Here is an 11,262-nt window from a genome sequence, read left to right as displayed (position 1 = left end):
GGAAGACATGCGACTGTGAAACATGGTTGTGGCAGCATAGGAATTTTAAAAACGTATATTGTTTTCTTTCCAGTTTAGTCATATACATATTTATGTTGCTGTCAAATACTATAATATGCACATTAACACTGGTTCAACCCTGTCTTACACGTTTGTAAAAACACTATAAATACAGCCTTCTTTATTTCACATCCATTTTATGCATTTATATTTAAAATGTCGAGAAATTGGCAGTAAAACGGAACTGAAGTCCAGTTATTTGAGTGCACTGATCCTGATCAGCTGGCAACCTGTCCGGGGTGTACCCCGCCTCTCGCCCGTTGACAGCTGGAAATAGGCACAGGCCTATGGATGGATGGATGATCCTAAGCAAATCCAGAGAAAATATATTGAAAATTGTTTTTCGTCATACAGACAATTTGAAGGGATGTACTTTTGCTAAAAACTGCAATGCAGTTTATACATTTCTGTTTTGTGGTGACCTGTTCAGACCCTACATTAATTTTGATTGCCTGATCACGATCAAAGTTGCAACCTCTATAAAACCTGCTGTTTTAGTAACTTGCTTGTCTGGATCATATAGGTTGGTGTTTGGTTAGGTGCTCTATTTCGAGCCATATAAAAGAAAATAAAAACATTTAATCCTTTAGTAGGTAAAAAAAAAAAAAGAACATATATGTACATCCACTTGTACACAAATATATACAGTAACATATGCACAGTAACGACAAGACACCAAGTAATCCAATTAATGTTTTTTTTATAATATTGTATTAATATTTTAAAAAACACTAACTCATTTAACTCAAAAAGGAGTGGGAGGAAAAAACTTATTTACTCCCACTCACTGTTCACATGTAGAAACTGTGTGGTTGCCACTGTAATGTGAGATTTAGTAATTACAGTGTTATGTACACTTTTTTGGTCATGATGCATTTTCTTGTTAAAACCACTGATATCATTACCAAGTTAACATTTTGATAATTTATCAATTATATATGTATACTTTTCAGTTCTGAACTAAATTATATTTATTAATTCTATTAAGGTATTGGTGCAAACGGTAATCATAATTATCTTGATACAACACCAAGATGTGAAACCATCAGCAATGACCTAAGAGAAATTGTTATAAAAGGTCATCCTACAAGCTGTGGAGTCATTGGGTGTACTTACTTTGTCCCTTTTTTGTTCCTGTACAGGTTGTCCTGGTTTTTGTATGAAGTGCATTGTCTATCTTAGTGAAGGAATAACATCAGCTTTGTGTTTTGCTCTGGAGCTCAGGATCTGGTTGCCTAGTTCTGACAACACGTTTACCCTTATAAATGTGTGGCTGTTCCAGAGCTCAGCTCCTCCAGGACTCGGCTCCGGAGCTGAAGATGTTTTCTCCAGCTGCCTCTATGTGCTGGTAAACCCCGACCTTCTGACCCTTCAGCCAAACAAGCAATGTCTGAGTGAAAGCGTTTATTTAGAAGAACAAAAACATTCCATCAAGCTCATGATGTAGCTGCTGATAAACAGTGATATTGTATATTGCAAATGTAAAAATTGTCCACCTTTCAACATTGAAGAAACTAAAACAAGTTATTATTGTAAGTGGATTCTCACAAAAGAGAACTTACTGGAACCAGAGTGTGCAAATGCTTACATTTACGAGAACCTAGAAAAACGATAGAAGTACAACAATCTGACGGTTTCCCTTCGTGAGGCCTAAATAGATTTGTTTTGCTCAGATAATTTAAATAAACTGGTACAAAAGGTTTTAAGGCAAGAAAGCTATTATCACAACATTTGGTGAATGGCTTCCATAGCTTCTGTAACCAATTAAAGAAAAATTTGAACCAGCGCACAGACTCTGTCAATTTCATCCAAGTAAATTTCATTATAAGAAAAAAAAACTTTGTTTGGGAATGAAACACTTTCTCAAGTCAGCAGTTTGAATTTACCCCAAAATAAAAAAAGATCAGAACGAATCAAAAGTCTGAAAATAAAAGACAACCCCATTTGCGAGCTTTGTTACAGCTCACATGCCGCTCCTGGCTATGTTAGACATTATCCACCAAAAGCCTAGCGATGCTTTCACATTATTGTTGGCAGTATGGTTGTTCAATTTAATGTCTGGTGAAATAGAGAATACAGCTTTGAAAATACCTGCCGCCTTTTCAGAATCTGATTGTGCGCAGATACATTTCGACAGTTTCATGATTAGAAAAGTACAAAAACAGTCAAGCTGGCTGAAAAGGGCATTTCCCTGAATTTCCCTGAAGTGTGTAGAGTGTAAACAGTAAAGTTGCAAAGATCACTGAGAACTGGTCAGTTGGAGTTTCTTGGTCTTGATGGCCACATAGAGCACGCAGTGTCATGAAAAAACATTTGTCCTTTACAGAGTTTTACTGAATTTGGACTCATTTAAAGCAGATTGTGCTGGCAAAGATAATTCTACTGAATACGAAATACAGTTTATAATTACACCACTTAAATCATAAGTTAACTAGCTAACCACTCTGTTGGGTTTACTTCCACCATCTGATAGTCTCACTGAATAATGAAATCAAACTACAGTTAGAGCCAAAGTTACTATGACAACGCTTTAACGGCTCATCTAGGAGGTCAAAAAGAACCCAGAACATCTGAAGACCTGCAAGCATTCCCGCCCCTGCTAAGATCAGAGGTCATAATTCCATAATTATGACCCTCCCTCCAACATCCCCCCCCAAAAAAAAGACATCTCGATGATCCATGAAAAATATTCTGACCAAAGTGGATCCTTTTGAAAGAACTGTGTGTTGTGTGACATCTGGTGTAAAACTAGCAAAAAAGGACATTGAACACACAGTGAAACACAGTGGTGGCAGTGTGATGGTCTGGGACTGCTTCGGGACCCTGATAACTGTTAATGAGTGATGAATTCTGCTTTTTCATAAAAAAAATAAAATAAAAGTTTAGCCATCAGTCAGCATTGGGATAGTCAAAGTCTGAACTTAAATCCTACAGAGATGGGCTGACATGATCTAATACAAGCCATTCATTCCTTCCTTTATTGTGGATGAATTCAAATAATCCTGCAATGCTAACTAAATGTATCCCATTACTTAATAACACTCCTATTTCCCAATATTGTTATTCCCTGATCAAGGAGCAAACTCCATCCTCTCTGATAAGAGCAGACAGGCCTGATCTGAGATCAGAACCACAATCAGTCAAAATAGGATGCAGTATAAAAGTTTGAGAAAACTATTTATAAAGGAAGTGTTTTTATGTTCATCTCCATGACTTTTCAAAATGCTTAACTTCCTAAAGAAATTTAGCGAAACTCAGTGACTAAATATGAAATTGGTTTGTTTAAAGGTACAAGGTAGAGTGAAACTAGATGCCTGTTGTTTGAGTTTAGCCTGAAAACGATTTAAAAAATAATTATAGAAATTCTGAAAAACAAAACAATAAAAAAAACAGGCACATGTGATATAAAATACTGAACACTATTCATGTCAGTCATACACAACACAAAGTGAGAAACCTATAATGCCAAGCCTATTAAATTAAAAGTATCCTGAAGTATCACATTTTCTCTCAAGAAGTGTAATTTTCACCTGAAATCATGTGGAAAAGCACAACCCAATCTGTAATCACATCTGCCAAGCTCAGGTCTGTGCTGTGAATTCAACATCAAGGGCAGAAATACATCTCTTTGGTCAGCATCGACACAATGCATGGGATCTGCTTCCTAGCATTAAACCCTGGTGAATTGGACACAGACTCAAACTCTACTGCCACCTTGTGGTTTACTCGTGTCATGATGTGCAGAAGCTCCAGTTCCCTTCCATATTTGCTGATCATGTCACACAGTGACTGGATAAACCAAGAGCCTGTCATTGTGTTCCTCCAGGAGTAATAGCCTATGACAATCACAGATTAATCTTAATTAATAATGTTTTAAAACAACAACAAAAAAAATTACCAATTTGAAAACTTATGGACAATTAACCTGGCGCAGTGGAGAAGGCGTAGAGGAAGTCTGCTTCCACAGGGATCTTTGCGGTTTCGTCTGCACTGTCGGGTTCAATACCCGGATCAAGATCGGTGCCTCTGCACGCCTAATCAGAACGGACGAGACAAAATTTTCTATAAATAATATGACAAACAAGAAGAAAGAAAATCAAAAGAAAAAAAAATCTAAGGATTGGCCTTGCCTACCTGGATAAAGAAAAGTTTGGGTTTTCCCACCAGAGTTTTACAGCGATCGCCTCGGTATAATGAGGTAAGGCTCTGGAGCTGCACCGGGCCATCGGTACCAAAGATCACGCCTTCATCACCGTGGCTCAGCAGAACGCAGACGAACGAGGCGGAGTTGCTGTGATCCTGCATAGATGCTGCAAAAACAAAGAAGTCAGTGAAAAGAGTCGTCACTACCGTCCATTAACAGAACTGGTAATGCTGTCAACAAAAATGTGCTCCCCTTACAGATGTTTTGCAGTTTGTTTATTTTTTACAGCATTTAACATTTTTCAAATCATACAACAATTCTTAACATCAGACAAAAGTAAATCGGAATAAGTACAATACAATTTTCAAATGATGATTTTACTTTTTAAGAGAAAACCTTCTCAAGTCTCCAGGCTGAGAAATGTCAGTGTCTCTGTTTGTCCTGATTGGGGCCTGATGCTTTCTGAGATCTTTCAGCCTACTTCATGTTACCAAGCAGGTTCTGCTTCACAAATGTCTTTATTAACCTGACAGTTCAAGCAGTAATCAGGCCTGGCCAGTGAAACTGAACCAAAATAAATAAATTTAAAAAACATTTAAAAAATGGGATCAATCACCGTCCGCTGCTGATTGAAACCCAGGCCTACTTTCACATGGGGTCACATTACTTTGGACAACTTTATAAATTCAACAAATAAAATCATCACTTGAAAACTTCTTTTTTAATGTTTACAAGGGTTATCTTTGTCTTAAATTAAAATTTGTAATTTAAGTGACAAAAAAGCAAAAGAAATCTGTTAAAGGACAAATGTCTTTCCACAGCACCGTGCAGGTAACTTTCCCAAAAGGGAGGTTCTCAAATCTGAAAATACAAGTTTTCTTTTGTACTTACTGGCACTTAAAATCTTCATCATCTGATCGGTTGTTTGATCATTGTAAATCTTCACTGCATAGCCCAACTTCGTAAACACTTTACACACATTGGCTGCATCAACGTCAGTGCCGTTTCGTTGATTCATACCTAAAAAGACAAAAAGAGGCAAAACAGACTGAAATATTTTTTATATATATATATATATTTTTTTTTTTTAAGGTGGGAAGTTTAACCTGATTTCTACAAGTTCTGATTGATGCACAATTGAGAGTTCTGGTAAACTTAGTGCAGATTTACGAAGGATTTATTGTGGTGGTGGTGGTGGTGGCAGCATCATGCTTTGAGTCAGTTTGTGTGCTGGAATAAAATATGTCAAAAATAAGAAACAACAAGACCTGCTATGATATGCTGATATTATTAGCAATGAAGAAATAAAAGACTCATGTTTACTATAATCAAGTGAATGTAAATTATTTGTCCTTAAAAAGACATATTTACCTCCTTCCAACTCACTGTAATATTCCTAATTTAAAGTATGATCATAAAGGGAGTCAATTTGTTTTAAGAGTTGAAAATCTTAAACTTTTCACAAAAAATTGAAAAATTGGAAAGTGTTGGAAATTTTAAATAGCCACAGATACTGTAAGTCAGTAGTTTCAGATGATATACCAATGCCTAATGAATAGACAAATCCACCTAAAATAACACATTGAGTAGGCGTATATGTTTAAGTTGCATGTGCCCAACTCTGCAATAAAACAACATAATAAACCAGGAACTGCTGCTAGTGCTTACCCGACTCAAACAGTAATCTATTAAAAGTGTTTATTGAACCAAGTGTGCTCTTTCAGTCCTGCTAGACAGGTTTTCAAGACATAGTCTGCTCAGTGAGAACCACAAGCATCTGTCCATCTGTCCGACTGAGGCTACGCTCGGTAGTGCTAATAACCAAATTACCTCCCAATCAACAAAGGCGCTCACTAAAGCGCACGCATTCATACACAGATTTACAGATTAGTGGGCAACTTTGGGTACTGAATTAAAGAATTGAACCCACAACCTTCAATTTCATTCTACTCTACTCTACCCAAGGATGTATCTCTAAGTTAAAATAGTGCGCGAGTCATGCATACCTGGTGCACCGATTACAAAACTATCGGACAAGTGGTGCAGAGTCAGTGACCTGTATCTTTTGTTTTATTTCTGAAAACTGTCAGCTTGAACCTGAATAAATTCAAACAAGGCATGTTGGACTTCACTCCAGTGAGCAGTATAGTTTGTCCTTATGAATTTGTCATGCTTCCTTTAAAAAGGGTGTGAAGCACACCGTGAAAGGTTTGAAAACCAATGCCCTGAGGGAAGACTTCCAGATTTGTAAAGTGCATTTTAGTCTCAGTAAAATTTCTCACACACGCCCAGTTCAGTTTGAAGTTTAGACACACCTACCGTAATGCCATGCTGCAATTCAAGAAGTCCAACTCCCGCTCAGAAAGCCACGCGTGTGTGGAGCACGCATGGCTCCACACACGCCATGCAAACTCTGGAAGGTATTTACAGGAATCCACAGAATGAAAGTGTTTGTTGTTATTTCTCTAACAACTGTCACCACAGGAACGGACGTCTGAACGCCTAATTAAGTATCAGGGGATGCAGGTAAATGGTTTCAACACAGACACTATTAAAGTTCACAATGGATCTATGGCTGACATTTCTGCAGCAGGCAGGCATGACAAATCTTGTTGTCTCTTGTCCAAACCTTCTCAGTCTGGTCTCTGACTTCATCTCTAAAACATCTAATATGGGATGTCCCTCTGATGTTCTCAGTCCTGAGCCTATCCTTCCTCGTCACTCCTGTTGGTTCCCGGCCATCACAACCTGAACTACATACAGGGAATAAAAACTATTAATCCCAGAATGCACTGCATTAACCCAGTTCCAGTTTCTAGGAGGAAGAGGAGTTTCACTGTGTGAATATGGGACATCTTGTTTTAACAAAAACTCTGTCCTTGAGGGAAGTCACCCTCTTTACTGCAAAGGGATTACAATGGTGAAACATTGCAGTCCCTCTGCTGGCCAAAAGGAGAACGCCACTTTGGCTATATTCTGGCTGAAGTCTCGACTCTGGGTTACTTAAAATTCTGCAGAAAGAATCTTTGAATTATAGATTCCCCTAAATGAGACTCTGATCCTGTTGCTGAACCGACACTGCTTCCATTTTCCTGGAAGAGGACGCTGCAGCTCCACAAGCCTGCTGTACAGGTACAGGGCCAAACCAAGTCAACCTTTCCCAACCACTAACCGGGCAGCCACTGCAATCATTAACGTACTCACATCTTTCACTGCCCCAGGCTGGACTGGGGTCCCCCGCTTGCTGAGTGGCAAACACTGCCATTTTCTCCAACTGCAAAGACTCTCTGATCATCCCATCATGTTTGTTCTCCGTTGCACGACTCACACACTACCGGAGATCTTTTTTGTTCTTAAGAATCTCTAAAGTAAGGCTTTGTGTCTGGGCAGAGGGAAATTAGTTTAGTATAAAACAATTTAAATAGTTTCTGATCATCCATTTCATTGTTTTTGTTGGGTTTTGCAGGGTTCCATCCTTCAAACTCCTTGGTGCAAACAGGCCACTGAGCCTTTGGTTGGTTTGTTTAAGAGACTATTGACTGAAAGAGTAGTTTTACAACATGAGCTTATTCCATTTTAATCAAACGTTTTTCCTTTTCTCTTTTCACAAGCCAACATGATTTAGCAGACATGCTAACCCATGTCCATTATCTGAATCCAACAGGTAAAAACCAAAAGCTCTGCAGTGTTTACAGATATAGTAGTAGTAGTAGCTATCATAAACAACATTGTACAAGTCATCATGCGCCTTTTGTTTGTACTTTGCCACATCTACCTTCATCATACACTGTAGCTCTTCACTCATCTGGGAGTCTTGACTCCTCAAAAAATCCACAACACTTTGTTTTGTTTTCACTATCTGGTCCTCTGCGCTGCATTTGTTCTCTTCACCATCAGCTTCATCTTCCTCTTCTGGAAGAAGGTTTGTACTATGACCATCTCCTTTTCACAAAGTCCACCAATATATATCCCTCTCCTGTCCTGGATCCCAGACCTGCCCATCACTTTCTTACCACCTCTGTTCCCTTCACCAACCTGTCTGTTAAAGTCTGCACCAATCACCCTTCTCTGAACTGTGAGGTAACTCCACATCACACCATCTAGCTCACTCGAGACCGTCAGCTTCTCATCTAACTCACATCTGACCTGTAGGGCATGAATGCCAACAAACACTGATCATCATGTCTTCAATTTCGAGCTTCAGATTCAGCCTGACAGTCTTTTCACTTGCAGAATGTTCCTAAGAAACCAATAAAAGAGGACACCAATTTTTAAGGACAAAAGAAAGGAGATGGCAATAGAAATGGGAATAGAGGGTGAAATACAGATATTTTCTGTACTCTACTTTCTTACCTACACAGACCTGGAAAATAATTAATTTAAATTCTAGACCTTTCCACACCGTAGGAACCCTGGACATGAAAAATAAACACCGAAGCTTCGTTATACACTTAAATAATGTAGTGAAATTCTAACTAGAGGTGCCACACAGAAATCAGAGATCAGACACATTTAATAAGCATCTTCAGTTGCCTTGGGACCAAATCTCACTTTAAATATGCTTCTGATCTGTCAGTTGCTATCTGATGATTTTCTATCATGGGTAAATCATTTCTATTTTGAATCTAATTTTTAAGGAAGTCATTGGGACATTGAGCTAATTCATGGATCAATAATGTGCTTATTTGAGCAATAACAAGTGTAACTGGTTGTGAAACAATGAGGTTCCGCAAGAATAAGCCAGCAGACCAACACCCTTTCAGACACATCAACCATTTTAGATATTGCTTATCACTTTCTGCCAGCAGTTTTACTCTGAAAGAACTCAGAGCAAACAAAACAAGCTCCAGTTAGAACCCAAGTGATTCCACGACTTTAACATAATCAGGGGAAGAAACACCCAATATTCTACATCATCAAAAACCATAAAGAATGAAAGAAATCAGTAGAATTAGATAAAAAAAAACTTTTGGATATTGATGTCAGGTGATCCTATCAGGCTTTAATGAAGATTTGACAAGCATTCTGTTATGTGTGCTCCAGCCTGACAAAGTAATTTGCATTTATTTTACCAAACAAAGTAGTTAGTAGTTCTTTAGAAAATGTATTTTATAATATACACTACTGGGATAAAGTGTTTGCCCCCTTACAGTCTACTATTTTTGATTTTAGTCAAACTGAAATATGTCAGATCAAATTCATTTTATTATGTAATATCAGACACAGATAACACTTTATGTGTTATACATTTACTAAGGTCATCTTTATGGAACAATAAACCTAGTTTATTCATCTGAAACAGTTCATGGTGACAAAAGAAACTCAAAGCAGGAGAAATCTACTTTGGAGTAAATTATTTGTCCATGCACTGTACATGGCAAAAACTGCAAAATGGTTTCATACACAACTTACAAAGCATGTATAGAATTAGCAATCACATTACAATAATCCTCCAAACAAGGTGGATATCTTTACATTCTGTTATTTAGAACAACTTAGTACTGCAATGGAACTGTATACAATAATCTCCATTATAGTTGTTGGAACGAAGTATCAATAAAGTATCATGTTAAGTTTTTGTGTTAAAGATGCAGAGTAACTGACTATGAATTAAGTCTTGTTCACACTAATATACAAAACAACCAGGTGATAAACATATATAAAAGATTTAATCATCATTGTAAAATTTTATATATTTTTTAATTAGAGGAAAACATGCAAGTGTGTTGCTCGCATAGATTGATTTAAACATTTCTTCCTAATATTTCTTATCCTTCATTACATATGTCCACTGTGAGCATCACAGGGAGTGAAAGATCATCCAAAGTAAACATCATTGACATGAATGACAGTTAGTTACAATATCCTGCCAAATATTGCATGCAAACAGTCCTTGATAGTCACACACTAATATTGTGCTCCTAGCTGCAGTTTGATACATTGAGCTACTGTTTTTTTTTTTTTTTTTAAATACTGCTTCTCTATTGGGGATTTTTTTTCTCCAAGTAAATACAAAATCTTACGTAAAAAAAAAGGCTTAAAACTGTATAGGTATAAGAAGCTTCTGCCTACCATTTTTGGTCTCTAATTTCTATAACTGCAATGGAGTATATTTTCAGTTTACATGAGTTCTGCAAATGGTTGTACTGTTTTAAAGTAATCATATCACTGTTGAATTAATATGCACCAATGTCAACAACTAAAATGGTACAACTGTAAAATGTTAACTTCCTTATTTAGAATGTGAACAAAATAAAATATGACCCAATTCTAAATTTTCTATAAGTAGATGGATGACATTTCCAGTCAGTATCGTTCATTCTGACTGAAAACATAAGAACTAGTCAGAGGCTAAAAAGAAATAGGATAAAGCATCACCTGTGCGCCTGTCAAAGTTCTTGTTGTTGATGATGATGCACTGGCCAATGCTGGGGTAACGGAGGCTGTATCTGAAGCTGTGAGAATGGGGCTTAGCATCAACGTCCATGGGCGAAGGAGCAGACAAAGACCCGGCTGGCCTGCAGAAGGACAAACCAAACCACAGTTCATCATGTTATTGATTAAAAACAACATTAAGTGATGCAGGTCAGAAAGTCAAACGAGGAACTCGGAGGTTCCGAGAGGACTCGGAGTCTGTTCTACTGACTTGAACATGACAAAGAAACAATGACCTGCTCAGGATAAAGGTCGCAGACAGCCTCAATAAACCATTGACTCACTGTTTTCCATTGTCTTGCCTCGCGTCTGTGGTGTCCCCTTCAGGGCCTGGTCTTCTTGCGGACATAGTTCTAAACAGGATAAAAAAAAGTGCCAACCCGGACGGAGAAACTACACGCCCTGAACGCTTAACAGAGGCACCAACTGCGAAATAAAAATGCACGCAGACGTAGACGTCGAAAAGAGCGAGCAGAGAAGCATTTAGCTGCTCTTACCCGCCCAGTAAACAAAGATGCCTACGTCATGCTAAGATGCGCTTGTTTTTGCCGTGCGGACATCCCGTGTTAGTTGGTGTTAGTCATCACGGGAAAACCAGGGTTGAACCGCAAGCGTAGACCTCC

General features: G+C 38.0%; 1 protein-coding gene across 1 annotated transcript; it reads right to left on the bottom strand.

The window, feature by feature from the left end:
* Positions 1-1,449: 1,449 nt before the first annotated feature.
* On the bottom strand, positions 1,450-11,262 carry casp3a (caspase 3, apoptosis-related cysteine peptidase a). Its single transcript, XM_014971170.2, has 6 exons — positions 10,924-11,262; positions 10,583-10,722; positions 5,096-5,224; positions 4,195-4,370; positions 3,986-4,094; positions 1,450-3,896 (listed from the first exon to the last, which is right to left on the bottom strand). Exons 1-6 carry the CDS (start codon positions 10,986-10,988, stop codon positions 3,667-3,669), a joined length of 849 nt encoding a protein of 282 aa, XP_014826656.2. The 5' UTR covers positions 10,989-11,262; the 3' UTR covers positions 1,450-3,666.

The sequence above is a fragment of the Poecilia mexicana genome, unplaced genomic scaffold, assembly GCF_051168715.1.
Source record: "Poecilia mexicana isolate PSO_F unplaced genomic scaffold, ASM5116871v1 scaffold_2, whole genome shotgun sequence".
NCBI lineage: Eukaryota > Metazoa > Chordata > Actinopteri > Cyprinodontiformes > Poeciliidae > Poecilia > Poecilia mexicana.
This window is presented reverse-complemented; position numbering and strand designations above follow the sequence as displayed.

Excerpts from the sequence above, each read along its gene's own strand:
- casp3a (XM_014971170.2), bottom strand. The coding sequence starts at position 10,988 with ATGTCCGCAAGAAGACCAGGCCCTGAAGGGGACACCACAGACGCGAGG. Across the intron at positions 10,723-10,923 it reads AGGCAAGACAATGGAAAACA|GCCAGCCGGGTCTTTGTCTG; the intron begins GTGAGTCAATGG and ends GTCCTTCTGCAG. Across the intron at positions 4,371-5,095 it reads GATGAAGATTTTAAGTGCCA|CATCTATGCAGGATCACAGC; the intron begins GTAAGTACAAAA and ends TTGTTTTTGCAG.